This window comes from Stigmatopora nigra, chromosome 10 (genome assembly GCF_051989575.1).
Source record: "Stigmatopora nigra isolate UIUO_SnigA chromosome 10, RoL_Snig_1.1, whole genome shotgun sequence".
In the NCBI taxonomy this organism is placed as follows: Eukaryota; Metazoa; Chordata; class Actinopteri; order Syngnathiformes; family Syngnathidae; genus Stigmatopora; species Stigmatopora nigra.
Genome location: NC_135517.1, coordinates 3074213 through 3100981, shown reverse-complemented (window position 1 = coordinate 3100981; position 26769 = coordinate 3074213). Strand labels below are relative to the sequence as shown.

At 35.9% G+C, this 26769-nt stretch overlaps 1 protein-coding gene across 1 annotated transcript in view; it reads right to left on the bottom strand.

Moving 5' to 3' along the window:
• Nucleotides 1-26667, bottom strand: part of arhgap9 (Rho GTPase activating protein 9) — a 32510-nt gene extending 5843 nt beyond the window's left edge. Inside the window, exons 1-19 of the mRNA XM_077725533.1 lie at nucleotides 26435-26667; nucleotides 15302-15643; nucleotides 14054-14252; nucleotides 13939-13995; nucleotides 13630-13868; nucleotides 10709-10969; nucleotides 9640-9732; nucleotides 6686-6751; nucleotides 5251-5400; nucleotides 5057-5146; nucleotides 4463-4524; nucleotides 4058-4145; nucleotides 3843-3938; nucleotides 3514-3612; nucleotides 3312-3417; nucleotides 1951-2070; nucleotides 1454-1552; nucleotides 985-1062; nucleotides 452-505 (exon numbers count right to left, since the gene is read on the bottom strand). Of these exons, the coding sequence (XP_077581659.1) occupies nucleotides 452-505; nucleotides 985-1062; nucleotides 1454-1552; nucleotides 1951-2070; nucleotides 3312-3417; nucleotides 3514-3612; nucleotides 3843-3938; nucleotides 4058-4145; nucleotides 4463-4524; nucleotides 5057-5146; nucleotides 5251-5400; nucleotides 6686-6751; nucleotides 9640-9732; nucleotides 10709-10969; nucleotides 13630-13868; nucleotides 13939-13995; nucleotides 14054-14252; nucleotides 15302-15532 (2188 nt within the window). The 5' untranslated portion in view covers nucleotides 15533-15643; nucleotides 26435-26667. The remainder of the gene's footprint in view (nucleotides 1-451; nucleotides 506-984; nucleotides 1063-1453; nucleotides 1553-1950; nucleotides 2071-3311; nucleotides 3418-3513; nucleotides 3613-3842; nucleotides 3939-4057; nucleotides 4146-4462; nucleotides 4525-5056; nucleotides 5147-5250; nucleotides 5401-6685; nucleotides 6752-9639; nucleotides 9733-10708; nucleotides 10970-13629; nucleotides 13869-13938; nucleotides 13996-14053; nucleotides 14253-15301; nucleotides 15644-26434) is intronic.
• Nucleotides 26668-26769: the final 102 nt, after the last annotated feature.

Genomic DNA, 26769 nt, shown 5'->3' with positions numbered 1-26769 from the left:
ATGTTTGCTTGCTTAACATATGTATGACAGAAAAGGTCATAAAATCCCACTTTTTTTTACTGAAAAAAATGGACCAAAAAAAAATATATATATAAAAGTATCATATTCAGGAAAGAAAAACACTAAGCTGGCTATTTCCATTGTTTTTCCATTTCTATCTTCATATGTATGCTTGCTTAACATATGTATGACAAAAAAGGTCATAGAATCCCACTTATTTCTATTTTTTACTGAAAAAAATGGACCAAAAAAAATATATATATATCTATAAAAGTATCCTATTCAGGAAAGAAAAACACTAAGCTGGTTATTTCCATTGTTTCCATTTCTATTTGCATACATTTGTTAAGCGCTAAAGGCCGCAGAACCAGAAAAAAAACACCAGAACTCGAGTGGGCGAATACCCAAAACCAGGCGAGGAGAAAAAAAGTCCTGGTCCATAAGTGTCTACCTTGCACTAAATCTGCTGGGAACATGTAACGGCCATCAGTGGTCACCGCCCGCTCTGAAAGAATCACACGGTTAAATATATATATTTAAAAAAAAAATGTTCATCAAAGGGCTGCTTTTGCGGGTTAAATCCTTTCATTGTGCCTATTTTTAGTGATTTTGGGGTCACTTTTCTTGACCAATTTCTCAAATATCCATGTATTTGTTTGTTTGTTCATAGATTGAACAAGTCTAAAACCATAGAACTCAACCTGGACTTATTTTTTCTGTTTATGTTTCATATGTACTGTTAACGGATGCACTTTTTTATATGTATCGTATCTTGTGCTTACCCGGCAACCCATCTGTCCAATTTTTTAAGTCAATATGGCCCCCCCTGGCCCAAAAGTTTGCCCACCCCTGAGCTAGTCTGTCAGAAAGATTGTGGTGGCTCATCATACGATGTCATGAAACAATGAATGTCCAATTTCCTCAACTATCATAACATAACAATCCATCCCAATGCGTCCCAATACATTTGTCTCATATCCTTACCGTGGTTTACCAGGTAGCGTAGTTTCTGAATGACCGCCAGGTTCCCGGAAACCCTGTAGATGCCATCAGTTTCCAGTCCTGCCACAACAAAAAAATTATCAAGACTTCCATTGTACTAAAATGAGTAAAAAATACTCTGCAGAAGGGCTTTTCATTTATATTTTATCTGGCAGCATCACTAAAGTAGAAAGTCCCTATCTGGTTACCTGTGTGTGTATATACAGTAATCCCTCAAATATCACGGCTTTACTACACCGCAGATTTTTTTTTTTTACTGGAGGGATTTTTATGTTTATTTTTTTTGTAAGTTGACAAAAATGTAAAATTACTACTAAGGACTCAGTACTGAAGTAAAAAAAAATAGGGGTGACCCTACTTTGAGTTTTTTCCATTTATCGAGGCCATATCTGGTTTACATTAACTGTGATAATCGAGGGATGACTGTAGTATTTTATTATTATTATTTTACCTCTCTTTTCCACTGTTTCGGCACAAAGTCTGACAAAGCGAGGTACCGTGCTCTTCTCCCGCTCGCACAGCATCTCTAGACGACAGCCGAACACCTGATCTAATGTGTAGCGACACACACAAAAATACACAAACACACATTTCAGAACAGTTGAGCAATTTTTTAAAGTACCTGATTTGTACTCCCTATTAAAACCATGAATATGGAGGCGAAAATCGTGAATCAGTGGCGGCTTATACGCGAGAAATTGTCAAATTCAACCATTTTAAGGCAATTTTAATCTTATATATACACGAGGAGGCTTATATGTGAGTAAATACAGTAATAACTTCTTTCCAAATCAAATTGTCATGCAAGAAAATATATAAAGTTAAGTCCAAAACACAAAATAAGATTTACAGATTAATTTGGCGACCTGTTCTGCTAAAATGTGTCCAAGATTGGTTTCATGAGAGCCTATTTTTGTTGAAATCCAGTTAAAAAGGGGGGTGCCGTACCTTTAATGAGCCCTTTCTCCTGGAGGGCTTGCAGTGGCGGTCTCTTCATGATGAGTTTCTTCAGCCGTGTTTTCACCCTCTTCTTCTCCGTATTCTCCAGATTGGACGCCGAGCGAGGGACTGCGAGGGAAGGCAGGGATGGGCAAGAGGAGAAGGAGGAGGACGAGGTCAGTGCGGGGTGTCCGAGAAGATGCGAGGGGATGGTGGTGAGGATGAAAAGGGGGAGAGCCGGCCGGCGCCTCAAATGCGGCGAGGCCGGTTGGCGCCTCAAGTACGGCGAGGCCGGCGGAGGGATGAGCTGCCACGGCGGCCATGCGAAAAAGTAAGCGGGCTGGATGGAGGAGAAGATGGAGGAGAGGATGGCGGGCTGTAAGAACCCTGCGTGGAGGTTGAAAGAAAGCCATGATGATGAGGAGGAGGCATGACCGGACGTTTGGTCGCCGGTCTTTCGGTCCCTTTTGGTTGCCGGTCAAATGTACTTAGATATTCAACAGTACTTGGATATTAAACAGAACTTAGATATTAAACAATACTAGATATTAAATAGTACTTAGATATTAAACAGTACTTGTACATTAAACAGTACTTGTATGTTAAACAGTACTCAGATATTAAACAGTACTTGTACATTAAACAGTACTGAGATAGTAAACGGTACTTAGATAGTAAACAGTACTCAGGTAGTAAAAAGTACTTAGATAGTAAACAGTACTTAGAAATAAACAGTACTTAGATATTAAACAGTACTCAGATAGTAAACAGTACTTAGATAGTAAACAGTACTTGTACATTAAACAGTACTGAGATAGTAAACGGGACTTAGATAGTAAACAGTACTCAGATAGTAAAAAGTACTTAGATAGTAAAAAGTACTTAGATATTAAACAGTACTTAGATATTAAACAGTTTTTAGATATTAAACAGTACTTAGATATTAAACAGTACTTAGATATAAGACGGTACTTAGATATTAAACAGTACTTAGATAGTAAACAGTACTTAGATATCAAACAGTACTTAGATATTAAACAGTACTTAAATATTAAACAGTACTTAGATATTAAACAGTACTTAGATAATTTGACCGGCGACCAAAAAGGACCAAAAGACCGGCGACCAAACGTCCGAGCACCATGAGGAGGAGTCCCAAAATGAACAAAGTGCAACTAGGTCTTTTAGGAGTATATTATAAATAAACAATCTTCATAGTCAATAAGAAACCTGTGTGGAAAATCTGACTTTGAGAACCACAACATAGTATGAGTACTCCGTTATATGGTAAGATTGTGATAAGTGGAGGGAGGAGATGAAGGCGTGGCCAGAGGATGCTGAAAAAAAGGCAAGCAGAGGGCGCCACTCACGAGACATTCTTCTGTCGTCCTCGTCGCCACTGTGGTCCAGCATTTCCACGCTGCCCGCCCTCCTCAAGGAATAGAGTAAGACATTGTCTAGTGGGTTTTCTCGGTCCTGGCAGAACCAGAAAAATATGACAACATTATTGCTTAAAAATGAAGCCTGAATCCACAGATATTGACATAAACTCAATTTTTTATTGGCACTCACCAGCCTATCAATGACGTTCTGGATCGTGTGGTACCATTCCTTGATCAGCGAATCTGTCTCTGACTGGAGGAGGAATTCGTTTCCAGTCACAGTTCTCAGCTGGAAGACACATATTCAAAAAAAAAGATGTGTGAGTACTGTATTTTCACGACTATAAGGCGCACTTAAAAGTCTTAAATTTTCTCCAAAATAGACAGGGCGACTTATAATCCAGTGTGCTTTATATATGGACAAAAAATTAAAATGTGTCATTCATTGTGGGTGCGCCTTATAATGCGGTGCGCCTTATATATGTGAAAATACGTTTTTTTTTCCAGCTTTGGACTAACCTTGAAGACATTCTTCTTGCTAGACAGCTCATTGGCCCAGTGCACTTTAGCTCCTCTTAGGTCAACACTGCTTTCGGGGCAACTGTTTCCTGGTTTCTGGTGTCATTAATACAACAAAAATTAATTCCCATTAATAATACATACTTTGTATGGATTTCCCCTTTTTAATTTGGATGTTAGCAGAGACCATCAAAAACCTACAAATCTTTTCTTACCCAACTAGATGGCGTCTGTGATTTGGGATCTTTGAAGAAAACCAAGCTGTTTCCAACCAACACCACCCAAGATGGACTCCAGTTTTTTCTATAAAACAATAAAATAGATTTAACCATATAGCAAGAATGCTTTGCTCCTGTTTCAACTTTAACTTTAACATTGACTTTAAAATTTTGACAAATGGGCGGGGTCAGCACAAGATATGATACATATAAAAAAGTGCATCCGTTAAGAGTACATATGAAAAATAAACAGAAAAAGGACTAATGTATTAACATACTTATCAATCATCATTAAAGTAAAAAGTATAAAGTACCAAGTCAAGTAAAAAGGAATGTATTAAGAAATATATATATAATATAATAGCACTATAATGACAATAATACATTCAATTAAATCTGCACCTGAGTTTCCGACCTCCTTCTGCAATTTTGGTTTTGTTCAAAAGTCCAGCTTTCTCCAACTCCTGAAAAGGGAGACATGATTAAAATATATATATATTTTTTTTTTATTTTACAACTTGAGTTTGATTTATTTAATAAGGGGACAGCACATATTAATGAACATATTCATATCTATGTTAATGAACACTAATGATATTTATGTTAATGAACACTAACAATATTTATGTTAATGTATCTGTGTTCATTTAAATTTGTTTATGTTATACAACGATTCACCTGTGCAAAAATATCCTCCATTTTCCAAAACTCCTTGCTTTATTTGAACAAATTTCACATTTGAGCCCAGGGACTAAAATGATTCCTATAAAATGGTTTAGTTTTAAGTTCAACTATCACTTCTTCATATCATGTTAAAAAAAAAAAAAAAATTCAATAAGTTTCAAATGAGAGAGAACAACTTGGGAGTTAAGGCAAACTATTTCAATGGTTTCCAGTCACTATTTGAACTGCAGAACGAAAGACGTCCTTGAAAATTTAGAATAAAAGAACATTTCACATGCAAATTAAAAAAAAAAGGTGACATCTTGCTCTCACCGGAGTGTTGCCATCGCCGTCTGGAGAACTCTCGGGAGATGGAGGTTCAACCACGATGTTGGTCACGTTACATGGGCAGTCACGACAGAGCTGGGGTAGGGAGCGGGGTTTAATGGGGTGGGCAAAAGAGAAAAATAATGTCTTGTTGATGTTCAGGGTTGAAAATGTCAAACGGCGTTAATGGGTCGGACTACCTTGCCATTTTCGGGTAGAATCATGGACTGTGAATGTGAGAGGTTTTGCTTGATGTCATGCAGGGGTGCCGTAGAGCCGCGACATGGCGAACGGGTGCTGTCGAGTGCCGTGGTGCAAATGGTGTCGGAGGAGGCGGCACGCTGCATGCTCTTCGTAAAACGCATGCCAAGTGCAATGAAAGCAAATACAAAGATTATGTTATCTTTTGGCAAAATATTCAAACAATAAAGTGGTTTGTTGGGTATTCGGACGTTTGGTCGCTCGGATGTTTGGTCGCTCGAACGTTTGGTCCCCTGGACGTTTGGTACCCCGGACGTTTGGTCGCCCCGGACGTTTGGTCGCCCCGGACGTTTGGTCGCCCCGGACGTTTGGTCGCCCCGGACGTTTGGTCGCCCGGACGTTTGGTCGCCCGGACGTTTGGTCGCCCGGACGTTTGGTCGTCCGGACGTTTGGTCGCCCGGACGTTTGGTCGCCCCGACGTTTGGTCGCCCGGACGTTTGGTCGCCCGGACGTTTGGTCGCCCGGACGTTTGGTCTCCTGGACGTTTGGTCGCCCGGACATTTGGTCAAATTTTTTTAACCTAAAGATTTTTCTCGCATACAAGCCGCCTCTGCGTATAAACCATATCCTTAAAATGGTTGAATTTTACAATTTCCCCCGTATTAGCCGCCCCCTGATTCACAATTTCCACCTCCATATTCATGGTTTTAATAGGGAGCACAAATATGTTACTTTGAAGGGAAAATCTTGAGGAAAAATCTATATTTCCAACATACTATTTTGAATATAGGGCCTATATACGAGAAATTCTCTCAACCGTACCAAACTGCACCCCCAGAAACTTCAGAGTATCCAAGCGAGGGAGATTAAGCAACTAAAAGCAGAGAAGAAGCCTTTCCAACTGAGACTTTAAAAACAAATGCACTAACAGCCCACTGTGATGCAAGATGTAACACATACAGCAGCTTGGGTAACAACTTTTTTTCTCCCTTAACGCCATCAGTTGCCATTTCCCTACGTTAATATACATAAATGCTGATCTCTTAGAAACTAAAACATCATTTTATTAGCTCTACCAAGGCTAATTATGATGTCACATTGATTTTCATGAGTTAAACAACATCACAACAAAGAAAAATATAAGAAAAGTTGAATGACTGGTGAAAAATTGCAGTATTTTTATGAAAATAAATGAATCGACCAGCATTAAAACAGACACAAAATGATTCATGCTTGTCACAATAGGGAATGAAACAGCTTTTCATGCAGTGGCAATTTCAAATAAGTTATAGAAGCTCCTTTTTAACACACCACTGTGCCGAGACAACCCGTTGCTACAAAGCTTTAACGGTTCTTTTGTGCGCAAGGTGAAAGTCAAGGTGATCACGTTCCCTTTTTTTGTGGAATCGTGGGCGGAAAAGACGAGAATTTTACCTGTTTCATCCGCCAACTGTTGTCTGCTTTCCTTTGGTGGCTTCCAAATAGGAAATCGGGTGAGTGCTTTTCAAAAAAAGACAGTCAGGAAGTTTCATTTTTAGTCTTAGCAACAAAAACTCTACAAAAAAAATGCATAAAAAATATTTTTGGTGGTAAAAATTGCTTTTTTTTAAAAACAGTGCCTCAAAATGCAGTAAAACTATAAAAAATCAAGTAAAATTACAATTAGGCTAAATGAAAAGCTATAAAAAATCAAGTAAAATTACAATTAGGCTAAATGAAACGCTATTTATGTATAAAAAGACTTACTGCAATTGTGTTCATCTCCACCGAGCAAATCTATATTGTCGAAAAGTCTTCTCATATCACATCAGTGTTTTTTTAATTTTAATTTTTTTAACAAAGGACTCAGTGTTCTTCCTTGCTAAGCTGGTCTTACTTCCTCATTGAAGGGGGAAGCAGTTTTTTATCATTACACACAGTCACACGCGCAGGAAGGTACGCAGTCAACTGTTGGGGTGACGCCGCTAACATCGCCACGACAACCGAAGAAAAACGGATTGTATGGTGACCAATCATGACCTGAGTGGAACTTCTATTTAAATTAGCATTAGATGGTCATCTATTGGGAACAATGGTGGAGAAATGCCAATTTTTGGCCTGCTTGCAACTAGTTAGCTATTTAAATAAAAAATGACTGGTGTCAAAGTGGCGGCCCGGGGGCCAAATGTGGCCCGCCGCCTCATTTTGTGTGGCCCGGGAAAGTAAATCAGTGCCGACTTTCTGTTTTAGGATCAAATTAAAATGAAGAGTATAGATGTATATTAAATTTCCTGATTTCCCCCCTTTTTAAATCAATAATTGTCATTTTTTTAATCATTTTTTCTGTGTTTTTAGTTCAAAAATCATTTTGTAAAATCTAAAAATATATATATATATATAAAAAGCTAAATTAAACATTGTTTAAGATCTATAAAAGACTGAATACTCAGGGCTTTTAATCCAGTTCTTTTAATCCATTTATTAAAAAAAATATCGAAATATTGTATCTAAAATGGTCCGGCCCACGTGAAATTGACGTTAAAGCGACCCTGTATATCACATAAAACCCCCAAAAATGTAGGTATTAATAAGTCAAAGTACTATCAACAATCCAATACAAGAAACAATAAGTAGTAAAAAAAAATGCTAATCCAAAGGCTAGCCCAAAATTCCATTTCATACAATATATTAAATCAGTTTGAGTGCTCAGCTTAATGAAGGCTTTAAAAAAGAAAAGCATGTGGTGGTCTGTATATTATGATTATTGGGTCACATGACACCACAGATGTTCGAACATGCCCTCTTCAATTTAAAGTGACATATATGGGTCAACACACCTTGATGGGGGAATCACATCTTTGATGTTATTTTTCTACGCCATGTATTTTGGATGAGCTTATAATAGAATATTGATGCAAACATGATGCAATCTGAAGGCCTTAAATGCTCATTTAGGAGAATAAGGATCAGATTCGGGACGAAATGTCACGTAAAAGTCAACGCTGATGTAGAATTTCTCCTTTTTGGCTCATTTAAGGGGTGCTCAGACATTTGGTCGCCGGTCTTTTGGCCGCTGGTCAAATGGTGACACAGAGTTTACTGTTGAAACCAGCTCTTAAAATTATATTCATCAGAGAGAGTGTAATATCTAAGAGAGAGAGTTTAATATCTAAGAGAGACAGTTTAATATCTAAAAAAGAGAGTTTAATATCTAAAAAATAGGTTGATATCTAATAAAGAGAGTTTAATATCTAAGTACAATTTAATATGCAAGTAATGTTTAATATGCAAGTACTGTTTAATATCTAAGTACTGTTTAATATCTAAGTACTGTTTAATATCTAAGTACTGTTTAATATCTAAGTACTGTTTAATATCCAAGTACTGTCAATATCCAAGTACTGTTTAATATCTAAGTACTTTTTAATATCTAAGTACAGTTTTAAAATCTAAGTACTGTTTAATATCCAAGTACTGTTTAACATCCAAGTACTGTTTAATATCTAACTACTGTTTAATATCTAAGTACTGTTTAATATCTAAGTACTGTTTAATATCTAAGTACTGTTTAATATCTAAGTACTTTTTAATATCTAAGTACTGTTTAATATCTAAGTAGTGTTTAATATCTAAGTACTGTTTAATATCTAAGTACTGTTTAATATCGAAGTACTGATGAATATCTAAGTACTGTTTAATATTTAAGTACTGTTCAATATCCAAGTACTGTTTAATATTTAAGTACTGTTCAATATCTAAGCACTATTTAATATCTAAGTACACTTGACCGGCGACCAAAAAAACGGCGACCAAAAGTCCGGGGACCAAACATCCGGTCACGATTTAAAGTGATGCTAAGTAACCCCCCAAAAAAGACATTGCCTTGTTTCATGCTTTTTAAAAGTGGTCAAAAATAGGAAAGTGCACGGGTTGGGGTCATGAAGAGTTTCAAGTCAGATGAGTGATTTAGATGTAGCAATGTTTTGGTTTTTTTTCTTTTTAAAGCCCTCACAAGGTCTAATGGCTTCAGCCGCTCCGCATCCGATCAAAGAGGTATTACCTCATTATTCCCTGCAGGGGGATTAGCCCGTGGTAAACGCGTCACGGGGGCAGTTAGAGTCAGTCGGCAATGATGGGGCAACTACGCCGATGTAATCCCACTTTTTAATTTAGCCCGGCTCTTAATCTGGAACGCATTGACGCCACTGCGTACACTCGGCGAGGACGACAATGACTTTGGACGGTTTTGTTCAGACTTTATCTGGATTTGGCGTTATTTTTAGCGTGAAGGAAGCTGGGCTATTTGCCATAAAAGTACAGTAATGGATGAAGAAAGTATAAACATAACTGTTTAAATGCCTCAAATGCTTTTGGATATGGTAAATGAATTAAATGAGTTAGTATCTTACCCTGGGCATCGTCCCGTTACTCGTTGCAGTTTGAAGCGGCAATGTCAGATGGCTCGTTTCTCGCGGTACTGCTTTGAGTTCCGTCGGGATGACCTTGTGGAAGAAATTGTTTTGAAAATGTTGAAAACGACACACAATTCCATGAATCTTAAAATATATATGTATATATTCTTTTTTAGTATGGGTGACTCTACATTTTTTTCATTTATTGGGGCCCTGTCTGGTCTAAATTAACCACGATAATCGAGGGATTACTGTAGATCAAGTGTGTCAGACTTTTATGTGGGCTGGACCATTTAAGATATAATATTTATATATATTTTTAATAAATGGATTAAAAGTACTGGATTAAAAGCCCTGAATATTCTGTTTTTTTATAGATCTAAAAGAATGTTGATTTTGGCTTTTTTTAAAATATATTTTTAGATTTTTCAAAATTATTTTTGAACTAAAAACAAAGAAAAAATGGATTAAAAATTACATTTACTGATTTAAAAGGGGGGAAATCAGGAAATGTAATATACATCTATACTCTTAATTTCAATTTGACCCTAAAACAGAAAGTTGGCACTCATCATTTACTTTCTCGGGCCGCACAAAATGATGCGGCGGGCCAGATTTGGCCCCCGGGCCGCCACTTTGACACCTGTGCAGTAGATCATTTTTGGACATTCAAATTAGTACAAATCTGCAATTATTGATTTAAATGGGGGGAAATCAGGACATTTAATATACATCTATACTCTTCATTTTAATTTGATCCTAAAACAAAAAGTCGACACTCATCATTTACTTTCTCGGGCCACAAAAAATGAGTTGGCGGACCAAACTTGGCCCACGGGCCGCCGGTTTGACAACTTTGAAGGTTTTTTTTTAAATTGTACATTGCACATGACATGCTTTTTTTGGCTCTTTATCGCTGATGAGTAGAACAAAGACGCATATAAATGTGATACGAGTGTTAAACCCTGACCCATCTCTAACCTCTCCAAAGGGAAAATTCATTGAATCCTGCTCTTAATCTGGGAAACACTTTGAATTAAAGTCATGCTGAGAATGAACAGCCAACCTGCTTGTTTCCAGCGGAACCTCCGCGGGCTCTCCTGGGAGGCTTCCAAGATCTCTCCTTAGTTATGCTATTGACATAATAGCTTCGTAGAGAAGCCGGGTCCAAATACTGCTCCCACAAATCCATGACCTGAAGGGGCTTTTGGCCGGGGGTCGGGTAGGGGGGCTCCGTTTGAGAAAGACGTCTGTCCACTACCTGTGGTTGACGGTAGAGGGGCGAATCTTGCCAGGATAGCTGGGATAGATAGGACTCTGTTGGGACCTGGATGGAGAGATAGGACTAGCTTTTATATACCGTATTTTCACGACTATAAGGCGCACCGCATTATAAGGCGCACCCTCAATGGGTGACATTTTTTCCATACATAAGGCGCACTGTATTATAAGGCGCACTGTATTATAAGGCGCACTGTATTATAAGGCACACTGTATTATATGGCGCACTGTATTATAAGGCGCACTGTATTAGAAGGTGAACTGTATTATAAGGCGCACTGTATTAGAAGGCGCACTGTATTAGAAGGTGCACTGTATTATAAGGCGCACTGTATTATAAGGGGCACTGTCTATTTTGATGAAAATTTCAGACTTTTAAGTGCGCCTTATAGTGGTGAAAATACGGTAATTGCTATTGACTTCCAGGTATGAAGCACTCACTACTTTACAGTCACCTCTAGAGCCAGCCATTGTTGATGTTTTGGATTTTTTTTCTATGAAATCTTGCAGTGGGGGAGGAGCTATATGATGGAAGATGTTGTAAACTAAGATGGCATCTGCATATTTTACAGTATTGTTTCAGTTCAGGCGTTTGTGTTTTGTTTTAATATCCGACAGTGGTGGTTTTTGGTTTTCTGTTTTTTTCCATATATAAGGCGCACTGGATTATAAGGCGCACTGTCTATTTTGGAGAAAATTTAAGACTTTTAAGTGTGCCTTATAGTCGTGAAAATACGGTATGTATTTATATGTAAATGTCAATTGTTTTTATCCTGACACTTTCACGCCAGTTGTGACGATTAAAGAAGACGGCAGATAAATCCGACAAGCAGTTCGATACGTCAGACTGTGGATTAAGAAAAGGTTAGTGAGAGGACACAAAAAAAATGATTTTTTTTTAGGAAGCAAAGCCAAGAAGGCTAAATCTGGTATTTGTATTAGAATGTGTACATGAAATACATCCGCTTTAAAGCAGGCTTCACAGTCAAGACTTTTGTCTTCGGATTCTACGTTTTTTTTTTAGATTGCAGATTTTTTACATTTTTTATGGACATTATTCCCACATACAGTGGTACTTTGACACACGAGCAATTTGAGATACGAGTTTAAATTTTTTTATATTATGTTACTAGCGCGTTGCCATGCAAAAAGTCGGATTTTAGTACTATTAAACAAATTTTAGTACTATTAAACCACTAGTTAATTGCTACTTTGTGAATTAGAACAAACAAATATATTTTTCCAATCCAATATCTTATTTTTGGTGTTTTTTCCAGATCATTGGAACAAATTTATTTATTTTTAGTTCATTCCTATGGGAAACATTCGTTTGAGTTACAAGAAAATCGAGATACAAGCTCAGTCCCGGAAGGCATTTAGCCCATATCTCGAGGTACTACTATATTCTGGCTTCCTTGTACAGTTTCACATTGCTTAAATAATGTGTCATTTTAAATTTTTTTTTAGTTTTTCAGTACTCCAACACTGCTTATTCCAAAACCTGAGATTTTCCTCACTACCTTTTCCCAACCTTCAGTACTACAAACAACGATCTGAAAACGCACTGAAGCGGCAACGCTATCGCTAAAGCAACCTTTCCAAAGTGTGTATGTGACTTCTCTCCTTCATTCTAAATGTGAAGTGAGAGAAATTTCAAGGGATGAAGTACTGCCTGTCCCACTTCCCGAGATTAAGCACACAATGAGTTCAGTTGGAAGGGAGATGGCAGAGACAGAATAAATGACTTGCATGGACTCTGATGTAATTCCGGGATGCCCTAACGTCATTGCTGACATGATTGATTCTCTAGGGGGGGATTATTGAATGTACTGAGAGTGAAAAAAAAAACAGTCTTCGGCTGTAAAAGCTACTGTAACAGTACGTCAGTATACTGGATAATTAAGAAAAAACTAGTTTTGGAATATTTTTGATACTGTGTACTATACTATTAAAAGGGAAATGTGACTTTTTATGCTAGTTTTCTATTTCCGGAGTAGTGCTAATAATGGAGATGCAGCTAAGAAAATTTTTCGGAAGTGAAAGTTTCATATCGGTATGTTATATCCGTAAAAACAATACATTGATTTGAGCTGAGATATGGATTAGTTAAGCAAAAGTTATTTTATGACAAAAAATATAAATGCCTGAACTGGAACAATACTGTTAAATATGCAGATAGTTAGTTTCATTACATAGCTTCTCCTCCACTGCAAGTTTTTGCACAAAAACTCCAACACATCAACAATGGCTGGCTCTAGAGGTGACTGTGTAGTTCCCTTTAAAAATTGAGCTTTATAGATCTAAAACAATGTTTATTTTAGCTTTTTTTAAAAATATATTTTTAGATTTGACAAATTTGACAGATTTTTGAACTAAAAACACAGAAAAAATGATTAAAAAAGGACAATTATTGATTTAAAAGAGGGAAAACCAGTAAATTTAATATACATCTATACTCTTCATTTTAATTTGATCCTAAAACAGAAAGTCAGCACTCATGATTGACTTTCCCAGGCCAAACAAAATCATGCGGCGGGCCAGATTTGGCCCCTGGGCCGCCACTTTGACCAAAAATATATCATTCTAGTCTTTGACAACCAAAAACATGATGTCCCCACATGGACACCAGGTCATAGGGGGTTAATAAGTACATTTTTAAATAAAAAAATCAAACTCCAACTCAAGTAATCCCCACCACATCCTTACCTGCAAATGATTTTTCTTCCCCGAAGACCCCAACATATCCCACTGACTGCAAGACTTCTTGGGGACCCTATGATTGACACGACTGCTGAAACCTCCGCCCACTTCATCATAAGGGTTCTCCACCACGTTATCCGTCAGGTTGTTCTGGCTCTGGCTTCGAGTAATCATGGGGACCACCCTCGCATTATTACAGGACACCGTTTGGACTGCCGAGACGTCCCTCGGGACCGAAAGGTGGCCTAAACATGGAAAAATACATATCAATACAAGAGAAAAAGACACCATTCGTCTCAATGGCAGAATCCAGACCTCTTAAGGCACTGCTGGAGTTAAGGTTCTCCATGGATCGGTAAATGGGTTTACTCGCTGTGGATTAAATCCAAGTTAAAAAACAGCATTCCCACATTTTGTGTTCTCACTTTACCTTGATGCTGATCGTGGTACCGAACTTCCGTAGGACTCGGAGTTAGCGCCACCCGAGGCAAGATGCGAAGGTTAGAATTAAGCGAAGCTGAGATGATGAGGCGCTGGGGCGAGGGCATGGGCGCCACGGGAACTTCGGTGACATATGTGGCAGGCACGTACAGTGGCTTGGTTTTACTTGCGGCCCCTATCCTCCGCACCTGGCACACCCAAAGCATAAACCCCTATATTGGCAGTGCTATGGAAACATTACAGTTCTAGAGGCAATATATCATTGGTGCGCCCTCACTATGTCATAAATAATTAGAGCATGAAGAATGTTAAGCCTACCGTATGCATGCATGTATATCTATGTGTATGTATATATGTGCTTATATATTGGATTGGATAACTTTATTCATCCCGTATTTGGGGAATTTCGTTGTCATTGTAGCAAGAGGGTGAGAATACTGACACAGCAAAAAGACATTTTAGACATAAATAGATAGGTAATAAGTAAGTTAATACATAAATATATGAATAAATATATAAAAAAAATAAGCGTGTTGCTGCTAGAATATATATATACATATACATACACATACATATAAGCATATATATACATACACATAGATGTTTTTGTATATGTATATGTATATATATATATATATATATATATATATATATATATATATATATATATATATATATATATATATATATATATATGTATATGTGTATATATATATATATGTGTATATGTGTATATATATATATATATATATTTATTTATTTATTTATTTATTTATTTATATATATATATATATATATATATATATATATATATATATATATATATATATATATATATATATATATATATATATATATATATATATATATATATATATATATATATATATATATATATACATATATATATATACACATACATATATATACCTATACAGCAACAAGTTTATTTATTTTGATATTTATTCATGTATTTATTTATCAACTTACTTATTACCTATCTATTTGTGTCTAAAATGTCTTTCTGTGTCTGTATTCTCACCCTCATGCTACTGTGACAACGAAACTACCTCGATTATTGCGGTTAATTCTGTCATAAAGTAACATTTGTGTACCATCTTCCTTTTCCGTCAACATCTACTAGCCATCAAAAAACCAAACTATCCAAATATTAAATCAACAAGTCCTAGTAATGATTCCTTTCCTATCAAAACACTTATTTCTTCTACGGTCTCACCTGCCACCAATCAGAATTGGTCTTCTTAAGAAGCACGAAACGCTCTCCTTCCCGAATGCAGACCTGCCTTCCATCAGCACCACGGTAGTTATAATCATACTGGGCCTCAAGAACCACCGTGCCACTTGGAACGCCACACAACGTCACTCCGCGAGCGTTGGCCGCCGTCGGTGTGGCGGCGGCGGGCTGCTGCTGGTCCCCCGCCGAGCGTCGCCACGTCCCGGACAGCATGGTTCTTCTCGGCTCATTCAACGAAGAGAACGCCGGTGGTGAACGACGACGGCGACGCCGGTTGGCTCATCGCGAGCCAGGGGAGGAGACTGGAACCTGGCGACTTCCATGCTGTGGACGAACCGCAGGGGAAATTGGGAGATTACTAAAAATAACAATTGTGCTCCGACCTGGTGGAGGGAGTTATTCATAGATATGAAGAGTTTTCTGTTTTAAGGCATGCTATCAAACCTTGATGATTGTATCTACGTCTATGAAAATGAACAGAAAACATGGCCTTGTAAAAATTGGGGATGGGACACATTTAGACACCCAAAAAGTTAATTCACTCATCTCATGAATACAGCCATACCTCTACTTACGAAATGAATTGGTTCCAAGACTTTTTCGTAAGTAGAGGTGTACTTTATATGTAAATTCTATAATTTGTTCCACTGTGCTCACAGAACTACAAACTAAACCCATTAAAATTGGTCAAAGTATTCCAATTTTGTATGAAAAATGTGAGGAAACTAACAAAAATGATAAGAAAATGATTTATGGATTAAAATAAATAAAGTATATGAAAATGTGCTTGGGTAGCAGAAATATCTAATTTTGTGGCGTTATAGATGTAATACTCTGTTTTTCAGGACTGAAAGACGTCCACTTTGTAGTACATTTTAGACTTTTACGTGTGCCCTATTTATCTGAGTGTGAAAATATGTGCCAGATTGCATTTTTTAGGTTTTAATCACTTAATAAGGGGAATTCAAACTAAAATAATAGATAGGGAAATTCATTTACTTTTTGGGGGATTTCATAACTTGGATTTTTTTTGTATCTTGAGTCATTTATTTGCATATAAAAAATATTGTAACCTGAAACTTTGGTACCTAGATGAATTTGTAAGTAGAGGTAAGTATGACTGTACTAAAAAACACAATGAATCTGATAAACACAAATAATAATAAATAAACAATATTTGGATCACAAAAGATAGGCGAATAGATTAAATATATCAGTCATTTCAATTGTTACTTTCTTCACTTACGGCATTGTAATATATGATTTATAGGAGTGGCCTAATATGTGCTTTAAAATTCTTCTAAAAGTGATGGGAGTGCTGCAGCAAGTTATTTTTTCCCTATTGTAAGAGACCCTTGAATTATTTACAAATTTCCAGAAACATTTTAAAACGGCCCATCCTGGTACATAAGAGAAAGATAGAGCAAAAACAACAAGCCCATGTTTTTTTGACCATTTTTTTGCAGAATTAGGTAGAAAAGTTGAACTTAATTGTCAATAAAACTCCAATTTGAAAGAATTTCGTCATTATACAACATCTAAAATCCCTATATGTTAAAACTATAGACCCTAAAAATATTGTTATTTCAGAAAACATACAAGTATGTGAGTAGAACACTAAAGTAGACAAAAAAAAGAGCAAAATTGACAGTAGTAATCCATTACGTAATCTTTTCTTACTGCACAAATCGTCCATGATTGTCATTCTGGTTTAAATGCAGTGAACAAGTGGATTTTATGAAATGAAAACATAAGTCTATTGGACAGGCAAAAACCGGGGGATTTTATCGGGCCATGTGCAAACGCTTGTAATGATTGTGTGCCTTTTGGCACCAAAACAACAACAGCTCAAGCAAGTTGTTACCCAATAAGAAGCCGGATAAGACACGGCTTGCAAGCAATTACGTAATTCTCAATGAATCTCCGACTTTGATTGCATAGTTGTTAAATGAAAAATACTTTTACATTTTACCAGTGGCAAAGAAAATGTCTTTTTTAGCATATACGCCGTATTTGTCGCAAAAAAAAAAAAGATGACTGAATCGAGGGTACGGCTTATATGCGCATAAATTAGACTTGACTTGCAAAAAACTGCAAAATGACAAAGACAAAACGATATAACGCAAGACAATGTTGTCTTTACGGTCATTTATTACAAAATAGAGAAAAAATAAACAGATAAAAACCTAAAAAAAAACCAAATATTTTGACGTTTTTGAATGAAATTCAAGAAAATGTATATTGCATAAAACATGAAAAAACTCACTTATCTTACACTGAGGGTGCCGCCATCTTACCAAAGGATGACAAACTAGACCGCTATGAACACAATTCCTGGTTGTACTGGTCACATGACTTCATTTTTGAATGTCAAACTGGTTCTAGGCTTTTGCTGGTAAACTTTAAGTATACGACAGCATTTTAACAACCCAAACACTGCACTTTACATATCTAAGTATGTAAAAGTACATTTTTAACAAGTTCATACAATGACTTTGAACAAATATTCAAAGCATTTGAAAGAATAAACCAGTTTTTGGACTGCGGCCTTCTAGAAGGCGTAGAAGTTTCCTTTTTTTAATTTGTCTACAGGCAGGCTACAACCTTTCAGAATGTGTAATCCAGCAATCGATTTTACCAGTATCTCATAAATACCACGTGCAATAATTTTTCTTAAAAAATCCCTTAAAAATAACACATTTGTACTCCCATTTAAAACCACGAATATGTTTGTAAATCAGATGGAGGCTTATACGAGGGAAAATGTCAAATTCAACGATTTTAGGGCAATTTTAAGGGTACGGCTTATACACGAATGCGGCTAATATGCGAGAAAATGGGGTATTTTTCATTCTTTTGCTTTGAATCGCAATGACTTTTAAGTTAATATCACATTTTCCCTATTAAAAAAATGACTCTGGAACAGATTTAATTTCCTACAAAAGGCAAAACAGCACCGATATTAAAACACTTGTTGCTAAGCAGACTTTGTAGCCAAAACAGGCTCATTAAAGGACAAGAAATTTACAAGAATTCAGTCAACAAAAGCCACACGGCTTGTTAAATAACATGGCATGTGCGCTTATAAAAGCAAGTATCGGTGTTAAATCCGAAAAGGAGTCCTTTCATATGGTAGAATGGGCTCACATGGCATTGTTACATGCTCAAACGCGGCAAGTAGTCCATATGGTATCTAACACAGACATGTGCAATGTGTCTAGAGATGAGGATTTGTGCCAGGGGGGCTTATTTACGGCGTGAAGGCAACCAAACAAATGGAAAATGGGTGGAACGAATCCAAACAGGCGCTCGCCATCCAAGGTGAACACAAAAGGTGATATCAGCTGGCCTGTTAAGCTGTCCTGCACTGATGCAACTAAAGACAGTGGAGTTAAATTGAGGAATACAGGCTTTTATTGTGAAAGTACATGAGTAGAAGGCCAGATGATTGACGTATTGATCAGAAATCACAGCACAGATGTGCGTCTTGCATAAAATTATAGTATTGGCCTGAATATAAGTGTTTTTTTGCATTGAAATGAGATTGAAAAAGTGTCGTCTTATATTCAGGGTCTAGATATTATACCCATTCACATGGATAGATGGCGCTAAATATATTTAAAGTGGAACACTTTGATGGTTATTGCAGTTATCGTAATTTGTTTGTTTTAGCAGAGTAGATTGGTTCATTTATATTTAAAAGAATAAGAGGTATTTATTTACAAAAGTTATTGCACTTTAGTTTACAAAATTAAATTTTCAGATATCAAAATGTGATACAGTTTTTTGGATGATATAAATGAAGAAAAATATGTTATTTCTCTCAAATAGATTAGATAGATTTATTTATGCCGTATTTGGGAAATTTTATTGTCACAGTAGCAAAAGAGTGAGAATACAGAAACAGAAAGACATTTTTAGACATAAATAAATAGGTAACAAATAAATCCATGAATAAATAGATTGTTTAATCATTCTTTTTAGATGTACTGTCATTATTTTCAGTCTAAAATTTGAATTTGGTGTTCAAAAAGTATTTCTTCCAGTGGGTCGTCTTATATTCGGGCCAATAAGGCAAAATTATCGTCCAATGATCTTGAAAAGAATCCATCTTAATAAAAAAGATTTTAAAAAACATGATTGGAAAAAAGAAAAATGAAATTACGTGTGCTAGATGCTATTTCGACAACTCCCACCATTTGTCGATATGCATCATGTGGTTTCTAACACGGCATCATTTGACTAGTAACTTCAAATTTTGTCGTTATGGCAGGAATTAGGGGGTTAAATAAAAAGGCGCATTTGTCACAGTGTCGTCGTCGTTGTGGTGTTTCCATATGTTTGAAGTGCAAAACGGCGCGTCTTGAATAATCAAGGCCTTCAAAGCTAGATGAAACGCGAGTGTGGGCAACGTGCAAGTCAATGAGGAACTTCAAAAGGCATCCAAGTACTTGCTCACTTTTACACACATGCACGCATACTGAATCTACATGTAAAAAGCATAAAGTTGGGAGACTGGATTGATGCAATAACTAACAAACGCAAATAAAGAAAAACTTCAACTGCAACAAAAGGGTGGCAGAAAATGACTGTGTTTGTCAACTTGTACATGGTTTGGTGCCCTCAGTTGTTGACACGGATTTGGGTGACTGTAAATTTTGACACTGTGTACACATGGTAAGTACATAGGAAGTCCGGAAGGGTAAGCAATTTGTGAACTTGGGACTATGTTGTGATGAGCTGTCAGAAGTGGCTCCAGTATATGCTAATGGAGGTTACAGTATGTGGAGCCTTAATTTCAGCTTAGTTCAGCTATAACTGAGGGTGGTAATAACCTTTGAATATTTCAATAATCATGTATATCATGCCTGAATAATTATGACAAGGTTTTGTCATCATTTGAGTTTACTTTATATGTATGTGCGTCTGTATATATATATATATATATATATATATATATATATATATATATATATATATATATATATATATATATATATATATATATATATATATATATATATATATATATATATATATATATATTTACAGCAACACGCATATGTATTTATTTTTTAATTATGTATTTATATATTTTAATTATGTATTTATTTATTTTAATGTATTTACTATTTTTGTATTTATTTTTTTATTATGTATTTATTTATTTTAATGTATGTACTATTTTTGTATTTCTTTTTTTATTATGTATTTATCTATTTTAATGTATGTACTATTTTTGTATTTCTTTTTTTATTATGGGTTATAAGTATTTATTTATTTTTAATGTAGGTATTAGTTTATTTATTTATTTGTAATGTATTTATTTACTATTTATACATTTTCATGTATTTATTTATTATTATTTCTGTATTATATTATTATTATTTATTTATTTATTTATTTATTTGTATTTTATCTACTTACTTATTACCTATTTACTTATATCTAAAATGTCTTTTGCTCTGTCTGTATTCTCACCCTCTTGCTACTGTGACAGTAAAATTTCCCAAATACAGGATGAATAAAGCTATCTAATCTAATCTAAATATAATTCAATAACAGCCATTTGGAAAAAAAATAAAGCCTTTAATCACAGTCATTTCACAATATTTTGACTGACTTTTCAGATTTTTACGATAAACTATGATGTAATTAATAAACTTTTAGTTCCCACACGAGCACAGTCCTGCTAAACAACATACTACATCATTTATCCCTGCCAAATTACCCATCAAACTCCAATTCCAACTCAACTTTCCCCATCCAACCATCCCATTTCCAATTCACCAAACACTCTGTCTCTTCCTATCTCATCCTTCCGGCAATTACCGAATCAATAACTAGATTTCCCACCAAACCACATCAAAAGTCAATATTATTTACGTAATACCCGCCTGCCTTCTCTACGAACACGCCATTGGTTGGTTGACTTGGCGTGTAGATGCCACGGTTTTACAAATCCGTAATGTTTCTCTCTCTCTCTCTCTCTCTCTCTCCCCCGTCCATAAGAGACACTCGCCCCGAGCCAAAACAGCCTTTCATCCTGCCAAAGCCATGCATTATTGATGATCAGAGCAAGAACACGAAGACGCGTTCAAACATACAACGCGCTTTCCTCTACAACGGCCAAAAAACAGGTGGGTCGGATTCTCGAACCAAGGGGGAGCCAATCAGAAGCCGGATGACGCCACGACAAGTTGTCATTGGCTCACGGTTATAGTGTCAACGGGCTTTTTCGTTGGCATGTGTTTGCTCTTTTGTGCCCAACTGAGCAAAACAACACCACACATATGTACGATGATGCCGTCATTTCCAGTCGTTTGGAGTGTCGGACTGATGCAACGTCAGTTTTTACGACGGAACTCACGAGCCGGCGGCGAGGCCGATACAAAAGACGTAGATTCTTCAGAGGTTTTTTCGCTTCCTGAGAACAGGAACTATAACATGGATGGTTGGCGATTTTCCGGTAGATTGTTGAAGCATCTGTTTGCTCAAAAGGGGGATGTGGGAAGTGTGTTTGAGGCTGTGTTGGGGTGTTATTGGGACTTGGGAATGATTCAAGTGAAGATAGTGGTTGGCAAATCGGAGTCGTTATCAATTGGTGGTGGTTTTTGGTGGCCTTTTTGGGTGAAATGTGTTCAATTTAACTGCCTTATCTCGCTTAGATTTTTGAGTTCCAAAACATATTTGGTTCATTGAAGCTTTTATGTCAGTTTGATTTGGCTATCGGTGTATTTTCTTGGGTACAAGCTGTATTTGTTGCTAAAAAATGATGACTGAATCGAGGGTAAGGCTTATATGCGCATAAATTAGACTTGACATGCGAAAAACTGCAAGATGATAAAGATGAATCGGCATAACACAAGAGTATGAAGTAATTTACTTCAAAATAGAGAAAGGATAAACAGATAAAACGCTTAGCAAAATTTATTTTTACGTCTATGAAGGAAATTTATGATTTTTATTCATATATCAGAAAATCAATGTGCGATGATTTTTCTTAAGATTTTCCCTTCAAAGTAACACATTTGTACTCCCTATTAAAACTATGAATATGGAGGTGAAAATTATGAATCAGGGGGCGGCTTATACGAGGGAAATAGTAAAATTCAATGATTTTAAGGCAATTTAACGAAATGCCATAACGATAATGAGGCCGATACAGTCATTTATTTCAAAATAGAGAAAAGCTAAACAGATAAAACGCAAAAAAAAAATTACTTTGGCGTCTATGAATGAAATTCAAGAAAAAAAACAACCTATCTTGCAAAAAACGTGATAAAACTCACTTACTTGCCTGCCATTGTTGAACAAATACATACAATGACTTTGAACAAATATTTAAAGTATTTGAAAGAATAGACCAGTTTTTTGACTGGGGCCTTCTAGAAGGCGGAGAAGTTTTCAATCACAAATATAAACTGGACGATGATTTTCTGCTCTAAATCATAAATAATCAACTACCAATTTATTCTTGTGAGTGTTTGGGAGGTTGGTCTTGTTGTTAAAATACACAATTTACATTTTCCTTACAAAACTACAGCAAATGAAATGTCAAGAATGCTCTTTTCAAGCCACGTAAAAACAGTCAGACCAAAAAGGGGAAGGCCTGGGCAAGCCTCGAGGGGGATGATGCCCTGCATTGATGTTTCTAATGAAGAGCACTGAGCTCCATTGATCCGCCGGGGAGGAGAGTGAGCTGTCAAAAGCAATCAGACAACTCAAAGACCTTTTTTTTTTTTTACATTGCGGCGCTGAGCTGCCAAAGTGAGCACGATACTGTTGGGGAAAGAGAAGGAGGAGCGGCGCAACCTCCCGCAGCAGCACACACGCACAACTTTGATGCTTTTGCCTTTCTAGGTCTACATTTTTACTTGTTCAATAAGGGAACACCACCATCTGACAATGAGGACTTCAAAGTGTATATATACACTAGTAGTACACGATGTTCGAAAATGCAAGGCAGTAAAACCAAACTGATGAAAAACAGTCTGAAACTTGTGTTCTAATGATTTTAGGAATGATAGGATAAGATACGGAATTGCACAAATTGTTCTTAAACTAGTCAACGTCTATGGTTTCCTGGATTTGATACGTTTTTTGATGATTTTATATTGGGTATGCCATATATGAACTTTTGTATGCTTTTTTTTTGGAAAACTGATCTCGTTTGACCCATTTTTGGCTCTAATCCGGATCGTTTCGGTGACTGGTAGCAGACCAAAACGTCATCGTCGACTGCTAATATCGTCATGCTTTAAGCATGATATGCACCTTTTCACTATATAAATATAGCACGTCAGCAAGCAATGTACTCAGACAGTTAAGATGTCAGTGTATGTATGTATGTATATATATATATATATATATATATATATATATATATATATATATATATATATATATATATATATATATATATATATATATATATATATATATATATATATATATATATATATATATATATATATATATATATATATATATACACATACATATATACATATATACATACATACATACATACATATACATATACATATACATATATATATATATATATATATATATATATATATATATATATATATATATATATATATATATATATATATATATATATATATATATATATATATATATATACATACATATATATATATATATATATATATACATACATATAAATACACATACATACATATATATACACATACATACATATATATACACACATACATATATATACACATACATACATATATATACACACACACATATATTTGTCTTTGTTTTTTTCATTTTTTTCGTTTATTGCGGCCATCTCTGATCTACATTAACCGCAATAATTGAGGGATTACTGTAAAAGCCTACTTTTTGGTGACATCCGCCATTGAATAATACCATTAAACCAAATGTCCCTTATCTTAATGCACCCAAAGTCTGATTTCCCTTACCAACTCAACAAACCACTTCAAACCAAAACACGCCTCTTTTCAAAACCCATTTCCCTATCTGCCAACCAAGTCATCCCACATCTACATTTAGCCGATTAAAATGATCCAGTCCTACTACGCCTGTAAAATGTATGGGCTTGAAATAATCATTTGGAGTCTGCAAGCCACGCGTCCTAATGCGCTACTACTTTGCCACACAGCCGATAGCATGCGAGCAAGGACACTCCTTTAGTAGACATCGAGCAATTCCCTCTATTGCACAAATATCCCGGAGCAGTACTATAATCTGACTAGTGACACAGCACCATGCAAAGCATTCAGCCTGTAAAAACCTCTGTGACACAACACCGTGGAGCCCAACGCAGTAATTACAACAGAAACTTGTGGGCTCCCTATTAATACAGTACTCGGTACAATGAGGCACTTTTAATCAGCAGGACTGTGAAGGCAAAATAATCTTTCTGGCCCAGTGTGTCGTCACCGGGGAAGCATTGAATTTCCTGCTTTGCATGGACTTAAGAGGGGTTATGAAACCGACTCAAATTTGCAATGCTCTACTCGACGAGTTTTTTTTAAATTTTCAAGTATGTGTCATGGCCTCTGTGGTTAACACGTTGTAGACAACAATTTCTCATGAAAAGTAGCAGGGCATATACCGGTTAATGGTCTTTTTTTATCTTTTATTTTTTAAATTAAATTCTCTTTTGCTTACAATTTAAAAGAAATTGTAGATCGCTAGATTTTTACAATATTTATAAATACAGTAATATCTCGTACTTGGATAGACAATCGCAGATTCTCCACATGGTGGCTTAGATTTATCAAATAGAGTCGTACATATACTTGGAAAATTTTGTAAGTAGAGGTGTACTTTATATGTAAATTATCTAATTTGTTCCATGGTTCTTACACAACTACCAACTAAACCCTTTAAAATTGGTCAAAGTGTCCCAATTTTGTATGAAAGATTTGATGAAACACACAAAAATTTGAGAAAATTATAAGAAAACTATTTATTAATGTCTAAAAATAAATAAAGCATGTAAAAATGTGCTCTGCACCACTGAAATATCTCCCTTTGTGGCCCCATTTGGCGGAAAGAGCCTGTTTTACTAGGGCTGAAAGCCGTCCACTTTGTAGTACATTTTAGACTTTTACGTGTGCCCTGTGTGTGTGTGCATTAAAATACCGGATAAGGAAATGCATTTAATTTTGGGGGGATTTCGTAACTTGGATCTTTTTTTGTATCTCGAGTCACTCATTTGCATGCAGAAAATTTCGTATCCTGAAAATTTCGTACCTGGAGGCCTTCATAAGTAGAGGTATGACTATATATACATACTTGAGAGATTTTTTTAATGCTCTAGCAGCCCAAAATATTCTTCTTTAAAATGCAGTGAAAAGTAGATTGTGTTTCCACAGGATGTAGTGTTCAGTTTCAAGCATTTGTAAAAAATAAAAACTTTATCAGAGACAACAAATTGAAGCCAATCGTGCATGGCTGTCTGACCTGATTGTGGTTCAATATTGTCAGCAGTGGTTTCAACCCTTGAGGCAGAATATAGACCAGACCAGTATATAGAGGGGAAATCATTTAAAAATTAAAATAACTGGATCAAAAGTCCTAAATATTCAGTTTGTTATAGATCTAAAACAGAAAAAAATGCTTTTTGTACAAAAAACAACACAAATGGAAAGAAAATACAATTTTGGATTCATAAAATTGCAATTATTGATTAAAAATGGGAACAACAGGATATATTCCTTATACATCTATTGAATTTAATCATAAAACAGAAAGTAGGCACTCATAATTTACTTTTTGGGCCGCACAAAATGGGGCAGTAGGCCAGATTTGGCCCCCGTGCTGCCACTTTGACACCAGTGGTATAAAAGAAATGTCTAATATATCTAAAAAGAACACAAGAGTCCAAAGCATGGAAAATAAGTCTTTTTTTAACATGAGATTTGTGCTCTAGTTGCAAAAGAGAATGAAATATTGCATTTTGTGCAATAGTTTGGATCCAAAATTTGCATAGGTATAAAAATAAATGCAATCATATACTAGTTTGCAAAAAAAAAAAGTACTTCACATGAATAATTGACAGAAAATGATGACAACAAAACTACTTCCAGAAATATCATCACTCACCTTGCAACGAGGTAATGCTTTTATTTTGGAGAGATAGATGCTCTTCGGTTAGTTGGTTGCACTCTTCTCGCAGATCAGAAATCCTCTGCGGGTTCCAAAAATCATTAGTCAAAAATTAATTACTTTTTCAGTAGAAACAGTCGCATGTGAGAGCACTTAAGTTCCCCGTTTTAGTGAATGTTTTTGCCTACTGAGAGCTCTTTAAGCGGATAAAAAAATGTTGCTTGCGCTGGATGGCTTTACTGGTTAAAGATTGGCTAAACTCAAGAGATATAATTTCACATTCGTCCAATCAGTTTGCATGGATGGGCGGTGCCGTGACGCGTACTTCACAG